This window comes from Serinus canaria, chromosome 2 (genome assembly GCF_022539315.1).
Source record: "Serinus canaria isolate serCan28SL12 chromosome 2, serCan2020, whole genome shotgun sequence".
NCBI classification, from domain to species: Eukaryota; Metazoa; Chordata; class Aves; order Passeriformes; family Fringillidae; genus Serinus; species Serinus canaria.
The window spans coordinates 150,354,510-150,375,401 of NC_066315.1; the positions used below are offsets into that span (position 1 = coordinate 150,354,510).

General features: G+C 49.3%; 1 protein-coding gene across 1 annotated transcript in view; it reads right to left on the bottom strand.

The window, feature by feature from the left end:
* The window catches only part of ZC3H3 (zinc finger CCCH-type containing 3), a 126,931-nt gene that overhangs the window by 2,724 nt on the left and 103,315 nt on the right, over positions 1–20,892 (bottom strand). The window contains 3 exon segments of the mRNA XM_050970597.1: positions 6,716–6,924; positions 8,481–8,659; positions 20,565–20,696. Coding sequence (XP_050826554.1) covers positions 6,716–6,924; positions 8,481–8,659; positions 20,565–20,696 — 520 coding nt within the window.

Sequence of the window (20,892 nt, forward strand, 5' to 3'; positions counted from 1 at the left end):
CAAAACACCCTTGCGTCCCCACCTTCCTAATTTTTCCCTTTGGCATCCAGCCAGGTGGTTTTTCCAGCCTGGGATCTGCAAATCCCAGCCTGGTTGCTGGAATGAGGGCTCGGAGCTGCTGGTTGTCACCTCAAGGGGTCAAAATCAGCAACTCCACATTCCTGCCCTATGGTGTGAGTTCAATAGGAATGGTGGGAAGAGCTCAATTCCCTTTGGATGAGCCAGGGAAAACTTCCTTAGCTGATATCCATGAGGCAGCTCAAAGTAGGAGTGATTACAGAAGCAGAAATATGGATTTACTTTTTGGGGAGAAAAAGAAAAAAGGTGTTTTTTAAATTGACCATAATTAACTTCCTGACTTTGGTACAGAGCGCACGGGGCCAAGATAATTCCAGAGCATCCATGCTTGATTTCCAACAGATTCCTCAAGAAAATCAAGGCAGGAATGAGAAAATAAACCCAAAATGGTTTGTGAGAGGGCTAAACTGGTTCCATTTTTCCCCTTGGATGGAAGGAGATGGAGGAAGGATGGCACAGCCATGGGGTGAACACTACATCCCAAAAAAAAAACCCTGGGAGGGAAAACCTGTACCAAATGGGGGTGTCACTCCACTCAACCCTGGCAAAGGAAAAGATATTTTTCCAGTTTTGTGCTTGGGAGATCCTGCAAATGGCGTGATCAATCTTGGGTCGCATCTCCAGCTCCTTCACTCTCTCCCCCCGCCGCCTTTCCCGGCATTCCGGGAGCGGCGCAATCCATCTTCCAAGGAACCAGGTATATAATTTCTAGTTAGCGAAAGCAACCCCTTTTTCATTCCAAAGATTGAACAGCCTCCGAAGGAGAAGAACCGAGGCCGGATCACGAGTTTCCCACTGAAACCCAGGCGGTTTTCGCTGAGCTTGTCAGGCTCGTCGGGAGAATTAGGACTTCCAGCGCTCTTCCTCCTGATGGAAATCAACATTTATTTTGCCTAAGCCTAAGAAGGTGTCAGGCAGACGGAGAAACTTGCCACTCTTCTCCAGGAAAAAAGAGGGGAAAGAAGGAAATCTAATAGAAATATATTATCAAGTCTGAGGAGTGGACAGTGCAGTAAATCACACTTCAGGTGGCACCATTAGATTTTTCAATAAAACCTGTTTTTTCCCCCAGCCGGAGCTGAGTGGCTCCAGCTGCATCCAACAGGGAAGTTAAAACCAAATTTGTTTCATCCAGATGCTGATCCGAGAGGGACTGAAAGGAATTTCAAGGTGGGGAATCCTCTCGGATGAAGGGTGAAAGGAGGTGGGTCTGGGCCCGATCATTCCTGATCCCTGAGGGATTTAAAAATTGGGTTTCTCCGCAAGGTGGGGAGGTAGAAGGCGGCTGGAGATGCCCCACATCAGGGGTGAAGATTCCCAAACCTCAAAGCAGTGAAATACAGGGAAAGATAACTCCCTTGCAGCTTTCTAAGAAAAACTTTGCCATCCAGCAGGAGAGAAGCTGGAATTTTGCTGGTTTCCTTTTCTCAACAACCTCCGGCCTGATGGAATGTTTGGTCTCCATCATTCTCCTGATGCCACCAAAATGTTTCATCCTTCCCTGCATCTTCCTCCAGGAAGGTTTGCAGCAGCATCCCAGAATTTCCCTGCTGGATGCTCAAGGTTTAACACCGTGAGGAGAAATTCCCTCGAAACACACTTTCCCTACTTATTCCCAGAAGAAAAATATCCCTTAACCCTTTTCATGACAACTTAGGAGAATCCAGAGGCTGAATCTGCCTTGGAAAGGTCTTTTCCTTTCATTGCCAAAGTCTCCTGAAGAAACTTGAGCTGGGAGATGCCTTTATATATATATATATATTTTTTTTTTTTAATTAAATAAAACTCCACAACAAAAGATGGGGTGCAAAGCCCAGCAGCAAGGGCTACATCCCAGAATTTTCCACAAATGGTTTTTCATATGGAAAAAGCATATGGGGAGGGTTGGATCACCTTGGCTCCATCCTGCACTAAATCCATGTGGTAACAACCTGCACTAGAAACTCATCCTGCTGCTCTTCCGCCCCAACCTCCTGCCACAGGTGGATGAGACCCTAAAAACTGAGTCAAAATGCACCCGTCCCTCAAGCAGGACAACATGGATCCATCAAATTTCTTCATGGAAAGAGCTGTCAGGTATTGGAAGGGGCTGTCCAGGGAGGTTTGGAGTCCTTGTCCCTGGAGGTGTCCAAGGAATGACTGGATGTGGCACTCAGGGCTCTGGTCTGGTGACAAGGTGGGGATTGGTCAGAGGCTGGACTTGATCATCTTAGACGTCTTTTCCAACCTTAATGATTCTGTGATCCTTCCATCTCCATCCCCTACATCCACCAGACACCTTTGGGCTTGGGATACCTTCAGCCTTTAGGGTGCCACAGATGACCCAGGTGCTGCTGGAGGCTGGGATTGGAGGCATGGTGGTTTGGAGGCGTGGTGGTTTGGATCTCCTCATGTCCTGGTGGCTCTAAGAAGCTCCAAAACTCAAAACTTCACTGTGATTGAACTTCCTCATTGCAAAGTGTCCAATTTAGGACCTGCCAAGTCTCATTCCTTTTCCAGGACTGAAATATTTTTCTTCCATATTGATTTTTTGCCCATTTTTTCATGGAATCCTAAAATGGTTTGTATTGGAAGGGACCTTAAGGACCCTTAACCCTTGAAGATGTCTCTGCCCCAATTCCCATGGGCAGAGACATCTTCCACGAGTCTGGGTTGCTCCAAGCCTCATCCAAACTGATCTTGAACACTTCCAGGGATGGGGCATCCACAACTTGTCTGGAAAACCTGTGCCAAGGCCTCACCACCCCGGAGATGTTTGCGACCACACAGAGAAATCAATTCCCTCTATTTTATCCCCATTGCTTCCTCCCAAAAGGAACAAACGGCACCAAGTCCTGCTGGGGTCAAAGCTGAAAGTGATGCCAGTTCCTGTTATTCCAGGACAATCCCCTTGTGTCCAAGCCCTCCATCCCCAACCATGCAGATGCTTCATGGAAAGCTCCAGGGCATCTTCTGCCGCTGACTCAACTGATCAAAGGCTTGGTTGCCTCACCTGGATACCGAAAAAAGCTCTGGAGCAAAGATCTGCTGGCAGAAGAAGCACAGAAGAAGATGCTGAAGGCGATGAAGATCCCCTGGGACCCAAGCGGGACTGGTCATGTGCAGGGAGGCAGCACTGGACATCTCCTAAATTAAATTGGGTCGTCCTGTGCAGGACGAGGAGTTGGATGTGACAGTCCCTTGTAAATTAGGATATTCTCTAATTCTCAGATTCCTGGAGCTGGGAATGGTTGGATCAAGCCCCACCACCAAGGCAGCAGTGACAGCGGCACTTCCGTGCCTTGTTGGGGTCATCTCTCAACCACAGCGAGAAAAGAGACGAAAATCCACAAAATTCCCAAACTTATCCCTCCAGAAGTAGAAGCCGTAAACAAACCCAGAAGCCGCCACACCTCCCCGAATTCCTCGGAAGCCGAGGCGGTTGAGCGTGCTCAGCGGAGCCGTTAAAAAAGACTGGAGCGAGCATCTTCCATTAACGTTACGACCGTGAAATATGACAATAAAATGACGGCCGTATGGTCCCAAATTTGCAGCCCGCCGAGCTGCTCGGGGTTTATCGTCACTCAAACGTGCAGAGAGCTGTAAAATGTTTACAGAAAGGGTCGTTTGCGGCTATAAAATCCTCTTTTCTCTCCTAAACAAGGCTGAGCGGAGCCATTTACAAAGCCCGGAATGTTCATCGGGGGAGAGGGGAACATCTGTTCTCTCCAGGAGTTTGCAGTGATCTTCTCGAACAAATTAACTAAAATGGGTGCTTTCTAATTAAATTAGCACACGATTGGAATGGTTTGCATTGGTGCAATTAGCGCGGGGAGGCCAGTTAGGCTCCAGCACAGGCGATTTAACTGGAAGGTGAAATATGGAAAAGCCCATTACCTGGAAAACAGGAGTCAGAGGGGCAGGGAAGCCTGTTCTCCCTCCGGCTCCGTGCTCCTGGGTGGATAACACAAGGTGAAGAATGGGATGCCACCAAATCCCCTCTTCCCATTGGGGATGCTTGGCTGGGAGCAGTTGGCTGTCCTGTGCTGTGGATTGGCTTTTTTAAAGATGCTTGGAAAGCACCAGCACCCTCAAATTACAGAATCCCAGAATCATTTAGACTGGAAAAGATCAACCTTTATCCGATCACCACCTTGCCAACAGATCACTCTTCCAACCCCAATTTCCAGGCTCCTCTGGAGGGCTGGGAACACGACAGTGGCTCTGCTCCATGCACGCAGAAGACATCCCTCCTTTCCAGTCCCTTTTCCCTATATCCTGAACCCAGACCCCCACTGAGACCCTGCAAGCTCATGCTGTTGCCCACGCTGGTCCTTAAAGGTCATGTCCAAACTCCCTCCCTGCCCTTCCCATGTTTTTCCTCATTCCTCTTGCATTTCCCAGGACTAAAAGGGCATTTTCTGCAATTGTGACCGTTTAACCAAGGAATTCATCTCATTCCATAATAACAACCTGTCCTCCTCCTTATTTACCACACCAATAATTTGTGTGTCAGCTTCAGGCTTCACAAGCACAAACCCAACGTTATCGCTGGCACAGCTCCCCACATCCCACCCCCAAATCCCACCACAGATTCCAGCTATTTCCTAGAGGAAAACAGCTACACAAGGACTCATCCTGACCACCTCCTCAGCTCCAAACTCAATCTTAGGATCACTAAATATTCCGAAGGAATACAGGACTATTGGAAGGGATCCATAAGGGTCATGGAGTCTAGTCCAAGTGATGTGGCCACCACAAAGCATTTGGTCCTTTAGAAGCATCAATCCCATGTCCTCTCGGGATGGTGGCCAGGGCTCCTCTTATCCCATTGGATTTGGGGTTTCCTAGGTACTGGGATTAAGATGAGACCCAAGGATGGGCAAACCCATGGATCAACATTCCCATGTCCAGACCTGGCACGTCATCGCTTTGGCAGGGAAGTTGCTTCATCATCAGATGATTTTACAGCCATCTGCAATTCCTGTCTGGTTTTCCTTTCCTATGGATCCTCCAGTATCTGTTTTCCCAATTCCATGAGCCTCCCTGGGCAAAGGAGCACAGAGGGATGAGTGCCCTGACCTAGCCTTCCTGATGACATTCCCTAATGAACCAGCTCCTCCTCCTCATCCTCCCACCCAAAATGCCTGGAAATCATCCGCCCTTGGATCCACACACTAGAATTAAGAGGAAAAGGATGCCCTTGCTCTTGAGTTACTCCCGGCTGCCAAGTGTATTCCAAGGCATTTCAACAGTCTTCTTGTCCATTAAGTTGGAATTAATTGTTCCAACTTCATCGTGGAGACAAAAATCCCAGTTAAGTTGCTGCTTTGGGAACACTTCCCGAAATCAAAAAGGAGTTGAACCAGGGCCAAGGAAAAGGAAGAAGGGGAGAAGAAATCCCTGGAAAGGGAAGCCTAGTGTTACACTCCGTGTTGTGGAGAGGAACATTCCCAGCTGGAACGTTCCCCTCACTGTGTCTACCACACTGTGGTTCAACAGCACCTGCGCTCGTCTGTGACTTCGGGAATATGTTGCTAATCCTGGGAATTCTCTTTCCAACAGTGTTAAGGCATCTCAGCCCTCCCTGGCTTGAAGTGGCTGAGCCAGGCACAGCCTCACAGATCCTTATGGATGATCCTGTAAATGCTTCAGACTGGCTTTTGCAACAGAATTCATCCCTTATCCCAGTGGGATCCTGCTCTGGCTGCATGGAAAGCAGGGATCAAAGATGGGAAAAGGTCACACTGAGCCAACAGAGCTGGAAACGGGAATTTCATCATTATTCCCACAAAATATTGTAACTTCTGAGCCCATTCCTGGATGGTGCTCTGGAGATGAAGCAGCGCATCCCTCTGGAGAAGGATGGGATAGGAAAAGGGGAACGTGGAGCATCATGCAGGCAAAAACCTGCCATTCAGAGCTAGGAAGAAACAGGCACAAACCCAGCCTCACCATCTCCATCACCTCTGCTCCTGGGGGTACATCCCTGGAGCACCCCAAAATCCCATCCCTTTAGGTATTTTCCCAGGGAAGAGCTGAAAGAGGAGAGGAGGAACCAAGGAGAACACTGGAGAAGCAGAAGCTGCTTGCTCTCACATGTCAGAATTCCTAAAGACTTCTGCTCATCATAAACTGCATTTCCCAAAAATTTTACTGACTTCCAAAGTAGATAATCCCAGATTAACACCTCTTCCTTTGTATTTCCAACCTGCAAACACTCCACTTCACCTCCCACTGGAATGTTTTCATTGGAAAGCTTCCAAGCTATTTCTGGCTGGGAAACAGGTGTGATGGATGGCCCAGAGGTCCTCCAGAGGCAGAGCATCCTTGCATCCCACTAAACACCTTGTCTATAGGGCAGTGATGTGACTCCATCATGGAAATGAGACCAGATTCATCATTGGATAATTTACAGGATAAGGAAGGAGTTCATAAAATAAAGGGACAAAGTCCTGACAAACAATTTTGGGAACAGACACAAGGATTTGTGCCCAGAAGGGAATGCAGACTGCGATCCCAGTTTGGACTCCCAGTCTTAACTGGTTTGGTGACTCACAAAGAACATGAGTCCCATCAAAACCCACGGGGAACAGCAGAGAGTACCTTTTTTTCTTGGAAAACTAGAGCAGCTCCAAGAGGAGGATGTGATTCCTACCTGGTTCATCCTCTGGCTCGTCCTCATCCCTCTCCTCTTTGCAGCCCAGGGAACCGGGAGATTCCGGGGATCGGAGAGAGATGAAGGATGGCAGTTTTTGCAGGCAGCTGCTTGGCTTGGGCTCCTCCTCTTTCCAAAACTTCACCTCTTGCTCTGCGCTGGAGGGCCCGGGAATTTCCCCATCATCCTGGAGCTGAGCTGGATCATTCCTGCAGGAAAAATAGTAAGGAAAAGTAAAACGATCCCACTTGACAATGCTGGACAGTGCATCATATGCAATGGAAGAGGCTTGGAGCTCCCAGGTCTCCATCCAAGGCCATACTGCATCCCCAATTTCCCTGGAGCCAGCACAGATTCAACTGGAGTTTCTCCCTCCCCAGCTGGATTCCCTGTCCTGCACTTCCCTGCAAGGTTCCCAGCTCCTCAGATTCTTGTGGAGGTGCTGGGCTCCTGTTTGTGATCAAGCAGAGGGAAGGGAGATGGAAGGCGTGGGGAGTTGGGATGGCTTGGAGGTGTCCTGCTGGGCTTGGCTCATTCCCAGCCCTGCCACTCTCTTCCAAGCTAACTTGACACTCCAGCTCCTTTGACATCTCCCATGATGGTGCCAATAAAGGAAAAAAAAAAACCCTCTGGAGCAGCTTCCAAGCTGGGGCGTGCTCCCTTCCCAGTGGAGTATGCCAGGAGCCTCCCAACCAGGCAGGCCTGCACTCATTCCTCCTTCCCTAAAAAGAGCAAGGAGCTATTTTACACCTCGTTCACACCGGGAACGTGAGCTGGGTGTCATTCCTAGGCTCTTCTGTCACCAGGGATAAGTTCGGAGAACCCGCGGAGCTGCTCGTCCCCCTCTGCTACCTTACAAGGCAGGGCCAGGATGAGGCCCAGGCCCAGACCATGGAGGATTCCAGGAGCATGGACCAGCCTGGCAAAGCTCCCAGGTCCCTCCCTTTCCATCCCACCTTCACTCCCACCTCCCACTGCAAAAAGCCACGGAGAAGCCACGCACCCAAATCGATCCTTCCTCCTCCCACTGAGCAGGATTTGGAGATTTTGGCTTTTAAAGCCAAATTTCCATTTGGCTTTAGTTCTAATTCCATTGGGATGTTGCTGTCCTGCATGCAGGACTTGAGAGTGAGGGCAGAGGGTGTGCCAAGCTCAGGAAAATCCATCTCCCAGTGAGGATGAGGATGCACACATCCATCATCAGCCTGTGGCTCCATCCCAGCACCCAAAAACATGAGGAGAGCTCAGAGAGCTTCCAAGGATTAACCAAGGGCTCAGTCCAGCATCAACTTTTCCAAAGCCTCTTATCTCCATATCCATCCCTATTCCTGATTCTCCAGCCACTCCATGCCATGGAGAGGGCTCAGCTCTGCTCTCCAACATGGACGTAAGGAAGAGGGATGATGTTTTCCCATTTCCCATACAACTATGGATAACCTGGACCCACTTTCAGCAGTGGAATCTCCATCAGGACTCCTCCATCTCCAAGAGGAAGGTCTACAAAAACCTCGAAGGTACCTGGAGGTGCTAAACCCCAGGATGGCACATTCCTAAGGGGGAATCCACTCTTTCCTCTCCATCAGCTCTTCCTCAAGCATGGACACTGCCCATCCCAGAGGCGTCTCCATCAGAAAGCACCACAGTGACCCAAACCAACACATCTTAAAATAAACCTGCATACAGACAGAACATGCCTGGAAGAGGAAAAATCAGGAGCAAGTTGGGAAGAAAACTGTTAAATGAAGCAAAATGAGCTCTTTCCTACCTGCCTGATGCCTCCTGGATCCGTCTCCACTTGGAAGGGGGGTTGTTGTGGTCTCCATCACCTCTACCCTGCTGTGGGTGACGTCTCTTCTGGGGGTGCAGGAGTTTGCACCGGGCACCCTTGGGGCAGACACCTTTCTTGGCAAAGTCAGGACAAACCAGCGTGTGCTTCTTCTTGCACTGCCAAGGAAAGAGGAAGCGGAGTCGGAAAAGGCAGGGAAAACCCTGTGGGAGCACAGGAATCCACAGCTGAGTTCCTTCAGGTGGCACCAACACCTTGCTAAAGGGAGAGAGGGATGTGTTGGCGTTTCCTTCTCCACATCAAAACAATATTCCAAGAAAAAATACTACTAAAAATAATATTCTTGTCTGGTACATTCCACACCTGCCCACGGTTTTCCAAGTGCTTGATTTTATGGATTCAAACCACCAAAGTCTTAACAGCAGTGATTTACCCCTGGAGAAGTCCCAAGGAAGTTATTTGGGCTGGTGAAGCTGGTTTTGGAGACGACACAGGGTTTTATTGTCCCAGACATGCTTGGAACTTGAGAAAGAGCAGGGAACAGCCGGAACAAAATCCTTTTAGGACTTATTTTGGGATTGCTGCCTGAACCAGCTTTCTGAGGAAAATGGATGAGGGCTGGAGCTCAACCTGCTCTTCCCAAGGCTTGGTTGATGCTCTCCCAGCCAGGGAAGCTCAGCGTGACCATGGAATGGGGCTGTTAAAACAACAGCATTGAGATGTTCATCCCTAAAAATGCTCCTGCACTCCCAGCTCTGGATTTTGGCAGTTCCCAGCAGCCACCAGTGGGAACGAGGTGTCATCAGTGTCCCAGAGCTTCCCCACAAGGTTTTCTGCTAGGAAATGGCATTTTTTGGCAGTGGGAAAGGCAGGAAGAGAGGCAGGCAGGGAAGAGGAGATGCCTTCAGCTGGGATTTCTACCTGGGTTCTTGGGAATGAAGGTGAAGGAGGGAAAAAGAACAGCCTTCCTCTAATCTCTGATCCCCGCAATCCAGAGAACTCATCCCAGCATATCCCAAGGGATGAAGGGTGGGAGCAAGTCCTGGACCCCTCTTAGTCCCATGTGGCCCCACTCCCACCCAGGATGCCCCATCCCAACCAGTTTGGCTTCTGCATCACATTGTGACATCCATGGAGAGACACAGCCCAACACACGTGGCACAACCAAAAATTCCCAACTCCAACATCCATTCCCTTGTTGACCTTCTCCAGGAGAAATGTGGGTCCTTCCACACTCGGATGCCCACACATCCCATTCCTCCATGCTACAGACACTCAAATTTTGGGGAAAACGAGATAAATCCATGGGGAAAGAAACACAGGGAGCATTTCAGCACCACCATTCTGGCCTGTTTATAAAAATCCATCCTGCTGACAATGGGGGATGGAGGTCAGTTCCTGCCCTTTTAATGCAACTTTACTTTGGGGACACGGGAGCAGCTCCCCGTGCTGACCTTTGGGATTAAGCAGGATCCCTGCCGAGCTGTCTCCTTGAAAAGCAGAAGGATTCGGCAGCTCCGTCGCCCGGGGCTGAGCGCTGAAGTCGGCGGCGGAGCAAGGAGCTCCTGTGCTGGAGGTTGGGGATGGTGCTGAGCAGCAGGAGGGCTGGGATCCACATGGACACACGGATATGGGATTGATGGGGGGAGGGACAGCTCAGGGATAGTACTGCTTTTCCATTAAAAAACCATTTAAAACTCTCATTCCTATGATTTTGCACCTCATATTTCAAGCAGCTGGAATGGGAAGCAACTCTACAACCAACAGGCAACCTGGAAGTAGAGTCAGGTCTGAACAGTGCTTGGCTTTGCCATTACTCCCAAATCCTGTGTTTCATAGGAACATGGAATCATGGAATGCTTTGGGCTGGAAGGGACTTAGAAATCATCTCTTTCCAATCCCCTGCCATGGGCATGGAGACCTTTCACTATCCCAAGTTGTTCCCAGCCTTGTCCAACCTGGCCTTAGACACTTCCAGGGATGGGGCAACCACAGCTTCTCTGGGCAACCTGTGCCAGGGCCTCATCACCCTCACAGGAAAGGATTTCTTCCCAATATCCCATCTAACCATGCCCTCTGGCAGTGGGAAACCATTCCCCTTTTTCCTGGTACTCCATCCCTTGTCCAAAGTCCCTCTCCAGCACTCTTGGAATCCCTTTAGACACTGGGATAGCCTCTAAGGTCCCCCTGGAACTTTCTTGTCTCTAGGCTGGATATTCTCAGCTCTCCTAGGCTTCACAGGATATTTTCTTCATTTTCTCACTTTATCTGCAGGCAGGATACATCCTGGACCAATGAGAAATTCTTGGAAAAGGTGGCAACCAGACAGGAATTCAAAAACAGGAATTTCTCCCAAAATATTAGCAAGCATAAGAGCAAATCCCTCAACCTAATAACTTCTTTTAAAATAAATGGGACAAAATTAGGGAAGAGAAAAAAATAAAGGAACAGCCCATTAGGGATTGAAGACTGGGATGAATGCATGGGCAGACCTTCCAAGCCCACCTAGAAGGGATAATCCCAGTGGAGCACAAGATTTGGGGGACGGACCTTGGTGCCAGGTCCTGGTCTGACCATTCATAGTTCCTGGAATCACAGAATATCCTGAGTTACAGGGACTCCCAGGGATCATCAAGTCTAAATTCTGTCTCTGCCCTGGAAAATCCCTGAAAAGGATGTGAAATCCTCTTCTGTAAAGGGGTTTCCAGCACAAAATCGACTCAGAAAGGAGAAGAGCAGGAAAAAAAGAGCCCTGACCTCAAAAAGCCACATGGATGCATCACTGCTACATCGAGGAATTATGCTATTTTGGGAAAAGGCCAAGAAGCGTGGCTGTTCCTTCCCAGCAGGGCACCAATTACGGGGTGGGACGGTGCCATGATCCCGACTGGGCACTGGGATCGGGATGTGCCACCTCCACACTGCTCCACCAAGCCCCAACCTCCAAGTGAATCCTTGGAGCAGCCCATGTTTATTGGCTCCATGTTAAAAAGATACTTAATAAAGAAAACAAACCGTGTGTGGCTAATCCTGGGGCCGCGTCCCCGGCTCGGGTTTCTAATGGCTTTTCCACACCGTTCCCAGCGCTCCGGCCCTTCTTCCGCAACGCCCCGTCCATCCTCGTTGTCCCACAGCTGGGATGGTGAGGCTGGAATTGCCTCTGGAGGCTGGAAAAGCCCCTTCTGTTTATTTACAGTAGCTCTCCTGCTCCTGCCAGATCCGACGCGCTGGGGCTGGGTTTCCACCGGGAATTCTGCTGCCGGCCATGCGTCAGCTGGGGTGAAGCCGAGCGGGGCTGTGGGGTGGTGCTGGGGGGCCATCTGATCCCTGCCACCTGTTGGGGTGGCTAATTATACCCCCCGGGACCCCCGCCAGACCACAGGTTGTGCCATAAAAAGGGAAAAAACTCTGGTCCCTTCTATCAGAGAGATGAAAAAACCCCAGAGAATCCCTAAAAAGCCACAGGGAGGAATCACACCCCACTCCGGCTCCTCGCCAACATCCCCATGGGCATGTCCTAATCCCAGTCTCCCCGCTGTGGGGTTCCCCCCACAGCCTGTCCAGCAACGGTGCCCAGGGTTGGGATGGTGCCCAGCTGGCAGATCCCATGCCCAGGACTCCTCCTTGGCTGCCAAAGCAGCTTTGGGTGAAATTCCAGGTGCTGTCAAGGATCCACAAGGCCTTAAATGGTTCAACAGGGCCCAACAGTGCTCTCCAGGAGTGAGACAGGGATGAGGAGGTTTGCAGGGCCCAGCCTTCTTTAGCACGAAGCTGGCAAAGGAGGAGGCAGCAACTGGTGGAAAGTCCTGGCTCAGTCTTGGGAATGATGTTAATGAACATTTTCCATGAATAAGCTTGGCAGGAGGGGATGGAGGGTGGGAGGAAGGTGAAGCTGGGTCACTGGGCCAACCAACAAACAACCCACTGACCGTATGGGGTTGGGAGGAGAGATCCCACCCAGCCTCACATTCCTGGCTCCTGGGCAGCAGTTTGGCCAGGTTGAATTTCTCAAGTATCTCCAGGATTAATCTCACCCCCTGCTCCTTTCCCAGTGCTGTGGGACAGCAGGTGACAAGGGCTGGACTTTGATGATCCTTGTGGGTCCCTTCCAACTCAGAATATTCAGTGATTCTGTGAAGAGATGACAAAGTGCTGAAGCACTCTTCCCATCTCCTTGTGATCTATGTCCCTCCCTCTATCCATCACGATGGACACAAATCCCACCAACCGGACCTTCAGAGGAAGGGGAGCATTAAAATCCCCAAAACTCAACTGCCTCAACTCCAGTGTTTCCTACTTTTTAAAGCCCTCTTGAGCATCCATGCAGCTTTTGCCGAAGCTATTCCAGGTATCCCCATGGCCAAGCAGTGGGATTAATGGACTGGATGGATGTCAGGCTGTTTTAATGTCCTTCTGAGTGGTTGTTGGGAAGTGATGGCTGGAGGTGCTGGAGCTGTTTTGATGCCTCTCCAAAGTGACAGCCAGTAAATGGCTTTTTTCCGATTGCTTTTTTATAATTGGCTGCAGATGGAAACAGCCTGTAAAAAAGAAAAAAATCCCAGCTCCCTGTCATTAAAACCTGGAGGACAATACATCCGAACATCATCCAGACTGGAATAATGATGGAGAAATTTATCCTATGTGGTTATCCAAAGGAATTTGCTCCAAAACAAGTTTCTGCCCTCAAAACAGTTTGCCCAGCAAAATGCCCGTAGTGAAGGGATGACTCCTGATGGTCATATCCAAATGATCAGAGGCATTTGGGATCTAAAAGCTCTCCAGGATCCACTGCAAATCCATAAACCTTCTCTACTTGGTATTTTCAGGAAATAAAGCAACATTTGAGCTAAAATACCTCTGGAGCTGGAGCAAGACCAGGATGGTGTTTTGAAAATCTTTGGGAAAATCATATTTAAGAGGCAGCAAAGGAGATGGGAGGGAATCCCTGCTCATGGCAGAAGGCTGGAACTGGGTGGTCTTTAAGGCCTCTTCCAACCCAAACCAGTCTGCAATCCCAGGATTCTGTGGAACAACGGCAACACCCACTTGGTGCCAAGGGGGCACCCAATCCCATTATGTCATTAATGAAGGCATTAATTAATTAATTAGTTGGTCCCAGTACAGACCCTTGAGGGCCACCAACCGTCACTGGTTTCCACTGGAAATTGAGTAATTGACATTTTGCACATCCAGAAGGTGAATTCTGAACCCGGTATTCATCCTTTTGTGGCAATGCCTATGGAATTCAACCATCCCCCACACTGCTTTGAGGAACCCCATTTCCATCAGGGACCTCCATGATCCCATCCACCCCACACTAAAGCCACAACAGAGCCACTTTCACATAGTCTATCCATCAATGGTAATTCCCAACCCCAAATCATCACAGCTGGGTGTTGAGAGAGGCAGACACTCACTGGGCATTCCCAATGGCATAATTTCCATCAGGGATCATGGGGCTCCACCACATGCCTGGTTCCAGGTGGCTCAGGGCACCACCAATGGGATCCCGGGGTGCACTGGAAAGGGCAAGTTGAAGGAGGTGATGCTGCACCTCAGCACAGATGGGGCACATCTGGACTGCTCTGTCCAGTGCTGAAGACATGGAGCTCCTGGAGCAGGTCCAGAGGAGGACAACAAAGATGATGAAGGGACTGGAGCATCCCTGTCAAGGAAAGGCTGAGGGAGCTGGGGCTGTTCAGCCTCGATAGGAGACACAGCTGAGAGGGGACCTCATCCCTGTCTGTCCCTGTCTGCAGGGAGGGCTCAGAGCAGGGCCCAGGCTCTGCTCTGGGGGGCCCAGCAATGGCACAAGAGGAACAGGCAGGAGCTGATCCCAGGAAATTCCACCTGGACAGGAGGCAGAGCTTCTTCCCTGTGCAGTGACCAAGCCCTGAGCAGAGATCAGAGAGGGCGTGGAGTCTCCCTCACTGGAGATATTCCAGAACCCTCTGGACACAATTCATGTGCTGTGGGATGTCCCTGCTAGAACAGGGCTTGTGGTCCCTTCCAACCTGAGCCACCCCAGGGTGATCCTGGGAATCACCCACTGCTCACAGGAAGTGGGGATTTTCCAACAGAGAACAGATTAGATCAAAGGGAGATTCCAGACAAGAAGCAAAAACCCCAGTCTGCTGGGGTTTGTGTTCATCTCTACAGAAGTTCAGGGTGAAATCAGGAAGTCTCTGCCTCATCACTACACTCCACTTTAGAGCTGTGATTCCGTGGCTGCTCTTCTCCCAGACCTCCCAATTTTCACGTTTTGTGGCCCACCTTCTTCTACAAAGATATTAAAGTGTAAGAAAGCGGAAATCTCAGCCTAGGATTTATCTTGGTGCTGTTATCAACAATCCCAGGCTATTAAGCAGTTCCAGTGCATCCTGATAAGCCCCATCTTTAACACAAGGATCAGAATTCCGTTGGAGATGCTACAGTTAAATTAAAAGAGCAATAAGAACCCTCATTATCCCATTACAAACTATGAGATACAACTGGAAACCCACAAGATTTCCATAGAGATATGGAAGATAGGATTGGCCTATGAAGATAGGATTGGCCATGGAAGAATCCTGATGAGTTTTAAACTTCTTCCGAAAGCTACAAAGTGCTTCCAATGGGAAGATCCCACTGCCACAACTGGGATTTATCATTTATTACCAGTAGCATTCGTTGTCCAGACAATGTGGACAAGGACTCCACATCCCCAGCAAATCAATGGGATGAACCTGGAGAGATTTCAGCCAGCTCAAATCCATCCTGCACACTACTGATGACCTTAAAAACAGCCTCATTACCAATCCTACACATACTTAATTTTAAATAAAAATTCCACTTGCTCATCACTTTGGTGACTGAAGATTTCTGCTACACATTATGGGGGAAAAAATCCCAAATCAAGCTCCCAGAAAACATCTGTCAGCCAGAGCCAAAATTAAGGACAAATGAAATTAAGTTGCTTTTCTAGTTGTTTTTCATACAGCTGCAGTGGACTATAAAAGAGCTATCAAAGGCAAAGCTCTCCATCAGCTATTTCCAAATTATTACAGAATCAGGGAATCATTTAGGTGGGAAAATCCCACTCCCCCAGCACTGCCAAGGCCACCACTAAGTCATGTCCACAAGTGCCACTTCCACAGGGCTGTTAAATCCCTCCAGGACTGAGTATTCCACAACTTGCCAGGTCAGCCTGTGCCAGGGCTGGACAACCTTTTGTTCAAGAGTTCCTCAAGGAAAAGCCAAGTTGGTTGGGAGTCAACCTGGGATCAAAGGAGGGGGAAAAAAGACCCAGAAACACCAAGATCTGATGGCTGTGAGGAAAGAAAAATGCTGGTTGAAGTAGAAACTCAGCTGAGATCAGAGAGCATGAACAGTGTCGAACTTCACCTTTCCATGACAAAAGATTAAGGAAAACAAGGATCCCAGGCTGCTGCTCTCCATCACTGGATAATTAAGAGAAAACCACAGACATTTAATATCTACTGTTGTAACACAGCTCATGTGGTTTTCTCTGAAGAAATGTGTTAAATCCAATGTATCAGACACACAAAAACATTAAATTTCTGGTGGGAAATTGTTGAACTTCCACCAGAAAAGGAAAAAATAACCAACCAAACACACAAAAAAACCACACACGAACGAGGTTTCAGCTGAGAAAAAATCCCCACATTTTGATTTTCTACAGCAAAATCCAGCAGCTGCCACTGCAAAAAAACCACCAAGCTCCACCTGGGGGAGGAAAATTATTCTTCCCAAGGAAGCAGCACTTCCTCAGGCAGTGCTGCCCCTGTCCCATATTTTTACATAAGTAAGGCAGAAATTAGAGCTTTGGTGAAAGCTGTTGGTCCAATAAAAAGATGGACTTTGGGAATAAGATGAGCTGGGATGAGCAGTCCCAGCACAGCTCAACCCTCCTGCCATGGTAGGTCCCCATGTCAAGCCTCACCATCACAAGGTTGGTTGTGCCAGTTGGGATTCCAGAGGGATGGGAACAGATTCTCCTCTTATCCATGATTTATTCCAGCACATCTCCCCGTGCCTTTCCAGGGAACTCTGTTTAATCTCAGTGTGTCTCACTGTTTAACAGCTCCCATGAGGGAACAATTTACCCACAGGCTCCAAGGCAGGCGATGGAAACAATCCGGAGAGAGGGATTTAATGCGGCTCTGGCGCTAATGGGCACGGAGCGGGGAAGATTATTTAATACAAAACAATTTTCCAGATGCAGCAATGGAATCATTGAGTGGTTTGAGTTGGAAGGGACCTTTATGATCTCATTCCAGACCCCTGCTGTGGTCAGGGACACCTTCCAGTATTCCAGGTTGCTCCAAGCCCTGTCCAGCCATGCCTTGGACGCTTTCAGGGATGGGGCAGCCACAGCTTCTCAGGACAACCTCTGCCAGGGCCTCACCACCCTCACAGGAAGGAATTCTTCCCAATATCCCATCTAAATCTTTCCTCCTTCATCTTTTGTGCCTGGAAAGCAAATCCCAAGGCAGGTGCTCCTTGGGATCATCTATGGATGAGCTCCCAGCTCCAGGCTCTCGGCCTCACAGAGATCCCAGCCCATGGTTTGCCATCAAATCTGGTTTGGGTTGGGAAGGTCCTTAAAGCCCATCCTGCTCCAACCCCCTGGCATACGCAGGGACAGTTTCCAATATTCCTGGTTGCTCCAAGCCCCATCCAACCTGGCCTTGGACACTTCCAGGGATGGGCCATCCACACCATCTCCATCCAATGTCTCCTCTTGCTCTGGGGTCACATCACCACGGACACTTCCCTCAGTGGTGCTGCCTCATCCCCCACACCCACCAGCCTCATCCCATCCTCTCCTAGAGAATTCCTCCTCCAAGCCCCTGCACAAGGCCCCGTATGGGAGGAGGGATGTGGAACCACAGAGGAGCTCTGACCGTAGAGCAGCTCATGAAAACATCTCCAAAAAACCCTGGGAAGAACCTGCAAGAGGCCCCATTTCTCCCTCTCTTCCCACTTCCCTCTTGGGGCTTCCTCCAGTGCAGGTGGCCAAGCCCAGAGGGACCCCCAGCATGACCAGGTCAGGGTGCCAGGGAAGGGCAGGGAGCTCCAGGAAAACTGGGACAGAGATCTCCAAGGTGGGAATCACTCCATGGCCTTAAGGGACAGGTGTGATGCTGTGTTTAGGGATGATCCCTTTAGGAAGAACAAATGGTGGAGGAACTTCCCAGCCCATGATTAAGGAACCTGTAGGAATGCTGGAAACCAAGGTCCTAGCTCTGCCACCAGCTCCCTTCTAGAAACAGAATCCTGGAATCATTTAGGTTGGAAAAGCTCTCCAAAATCATCAGATCCAATGTTTGATCAATTAATTAATATTGGGGGTAACATTCCCTTTAAGAAGGATGTAATCACGGTCTTGTACAGGAGCTGTCCCCTTCCCCAAGAGTGGATTTAGACCATCTACAATCCACATTCCTGAAAAAAGGACTTAGGAATGCAAAATTAAGCTTTCTCACTTAATTCTAAATTCCTGGTGAAGCCAGAGTGGGTTTGTCCTGGCATCATTTGTATGAAGAGCAGCTGGAATTCAGAGTCCATGGAATGGGTCAAAGGTGGATCAACTTATCCTGAGAATCCTGCAACACATCCTAGGAATTCCTTAAGAGACGACACTGCCAATGACACGTCACAAATTATGGATAATAATGGACATTTCTGACAGAGGTCTGCTAAAAATCAGGAATTGAGTTTGTCTGGGGGGGCACAAAGAGGAAAATGCAATTGGAAGAAGAGCCCAGCATGCCAAAAATCAGCACAAAACAACCTAAATTCCAAATTATGGACCATCCTCGTCGGAGTTTATCCACCCAGGATGCTCCACCTGAGTCGTGCACCTTCGCATTCCGTGCTCTTTGTGCTTCAAACCAGCATTGCTCGGACAGGGAAAGGCAGAACGAGGGAAGATTTACTCCCATCCTAAATAATTCACAAGAAAAGGGACTGCGCATCTTTAACAAGCCATCGTTTTATGAAGCAAGGTTAACATTTTTCCTTGATTCAGTAGAATATTATAAACTCTCCGGGGTCCATTTGAGGACTTTCTACTTGGAGCAAAGGCACGGACTCAGCACTTTTTATATTATTTAGAGAATAAAATTAACCCTTAATGGCCCAAGCTGGAATTTCTCCTCCCCAGTTAAATATGGCCCGCTCAGCAATTTCTCCCCATATATAATTACAGGCTGCTATCCATCATCTGGAGGAGAATGCTTTCCCGACATTCCAAAAGTGACGCCGTAAGCACTTTTCCTAATAGAATAAATATTCTAAATATCTCTTTTATATTTTCATTTAAATTGGAATATTTTAAAAATAATTGTCGGGACCCTGCCTGCGTGGTTGGCGCTGCGCTGGAGGGAGGTGGCAGGATGCCTGTGTTTTCCTTCTGAGGGAATGTTTATCCTGCATCAAGTCCCCCTCCACGTGCTGCCACAAAAAGTAATTAGGCCCAGACTAATTTATTAGAGCTTCCTTCCGCTGCTGCTGATGTCCTGCTTTCCTTAAACCTCTCACTTTTGGCTTTTTTCCCTGTTTTTTGCTCTTTGGTGCTCGGGAAAGGACGAGGAAAAGACCAGATGGGGTTTAGTGGGACTTGACAGTGCTGAGTTCAAAGCTGGGCTCAATGATCTTAAAGGTCTTTTCCAGCCTGAATGATCCTAGGATTCCATCCAATGCTGAGTTTGGATTCTGGGACAGGCTGGTGGCCACACTGGTGGGATCTGAGCACCTATGGCTTCTCCTGATGGGTTGTACCTCTGCAAACAAGTGCTACCAGGATGGAGAAAAGGAGGAGAAGAGCCCTCTGAGGCACCCACAACTCCTCTGGGCAGCCTGTGCCAGGGCCTCAACATCCTCACAGGGAAGAACTTCTTCCCAGTATCCCATCTAATCCTGCCCTCTGGCAGGGGGAAGCCAGTCCCTGTGTCCTGGCACTCCATCCCTTATCCCAAGTCCCTCTAGCCCCTTAGAAATGGTTCTAATGTCTCCTCTGAGCCTTTCCTTCTCCAGGTTGGACATTCCCAGCTCTCCCAGCCTGGCTGCCGAGCAGAGGGACTCCAGCCCTTGGGAGCATCTCCATGGCCTCCTCTGGACTCACTCCAGCAGCTCCACATCTTCCTTCTACTGTTGGATCCTGAGCTGGAGGCAGCTCTGCAGGTGGGGTCTCACCTGAGTGGGGCAGAGGGGGTGAATTCCCCCCTTTCCTGCTGGTCACAACTGCCCAAGGATGAGCAGAAATCCCATAACCCATAACCCATTTGGAAAACAGCAAAGAGGAGTCAGGACAGTCACCTGGATTCCCAAGGGAACACCAGCACGGCCAACCCTCTCCCTTAGCCACAACACAGAAAGATGAGATCCTGTGTATCCCAAATTCCTTTGGAACAGCAAATGGCAGCTGGCTCCAAGCCCTGCTCCAGGAAATCTGCCCCCACAACTTCCACATTTCATCAGGTACCAAAAGCTCATGGATGAGCTTGCAACTCTCCCCAGGGTGCACATGAGGTCCATGTAGGACTTCAGTGCCCAGATCCAAACCATCCCCAGGACCTGGAGGTGGCTCCATGAATCCCCCAGGCACGGCTGGACGCTGAGCAAGCCTGGTCTTGCTCCTAAAACTAAGCCACAGGATTTTAGGCTCAAGTTTAAACCCGTCACAGAGCCAGAGTGGAAAATAAAGCATTAATGCCTATGGATTTTCTAGGTAAAGCAGGGAATCCTAAATATCTTCCAACATTTTTCATTGGTTTCAGTGAGGGGTTTTCAGGGCAGGTGCTTTAAGCTCAGACACTGATAACACAAACACCCCATGGAGGCTCTTACCAGGGAAACACCAGCATGCTGATGATTTCTTTCCCTTTTCTCCCAACCAAACCACTTTGCCAAAACCCTTTGGAAAAGCACAGGACTGCTGTTCATCACATCCAGGTCCTGAGCAGCTTCCAGCCCTTCCCTGTGCTGCCGTAGCTGGTGCAGGATGCTGCTCATGGCTTTGGCTTCGGCCCACAACAGCTGGGATAAATCCCTCTTTACCTTTTCTCCCATAGGACAATATCCTTTGAGGAAATCCTGGCACACTTCTGCCTTCCTGGACACATAGACATGGCTGTAGGGGCAATTGCTGTTGCTGCAGATCCCCTTCAAGTAGTAGGAACACACCGGCATCTGCAAGAGGAGGAGAAATCCGTCAGCAATTCCCTAAACCCGTGACTCGGAATCACTGCAACCCCCAGACCTGAAATAAAAGGGTGACAAGCATAAAATAAATAGAAATCTTTTGCCAGCCACCGATCCCAGAGGTGTTTTTAGCTCTTCCATTGGTCTCCTGCAAGGCAGCTCCCTGATATTACGTGTTTGGATA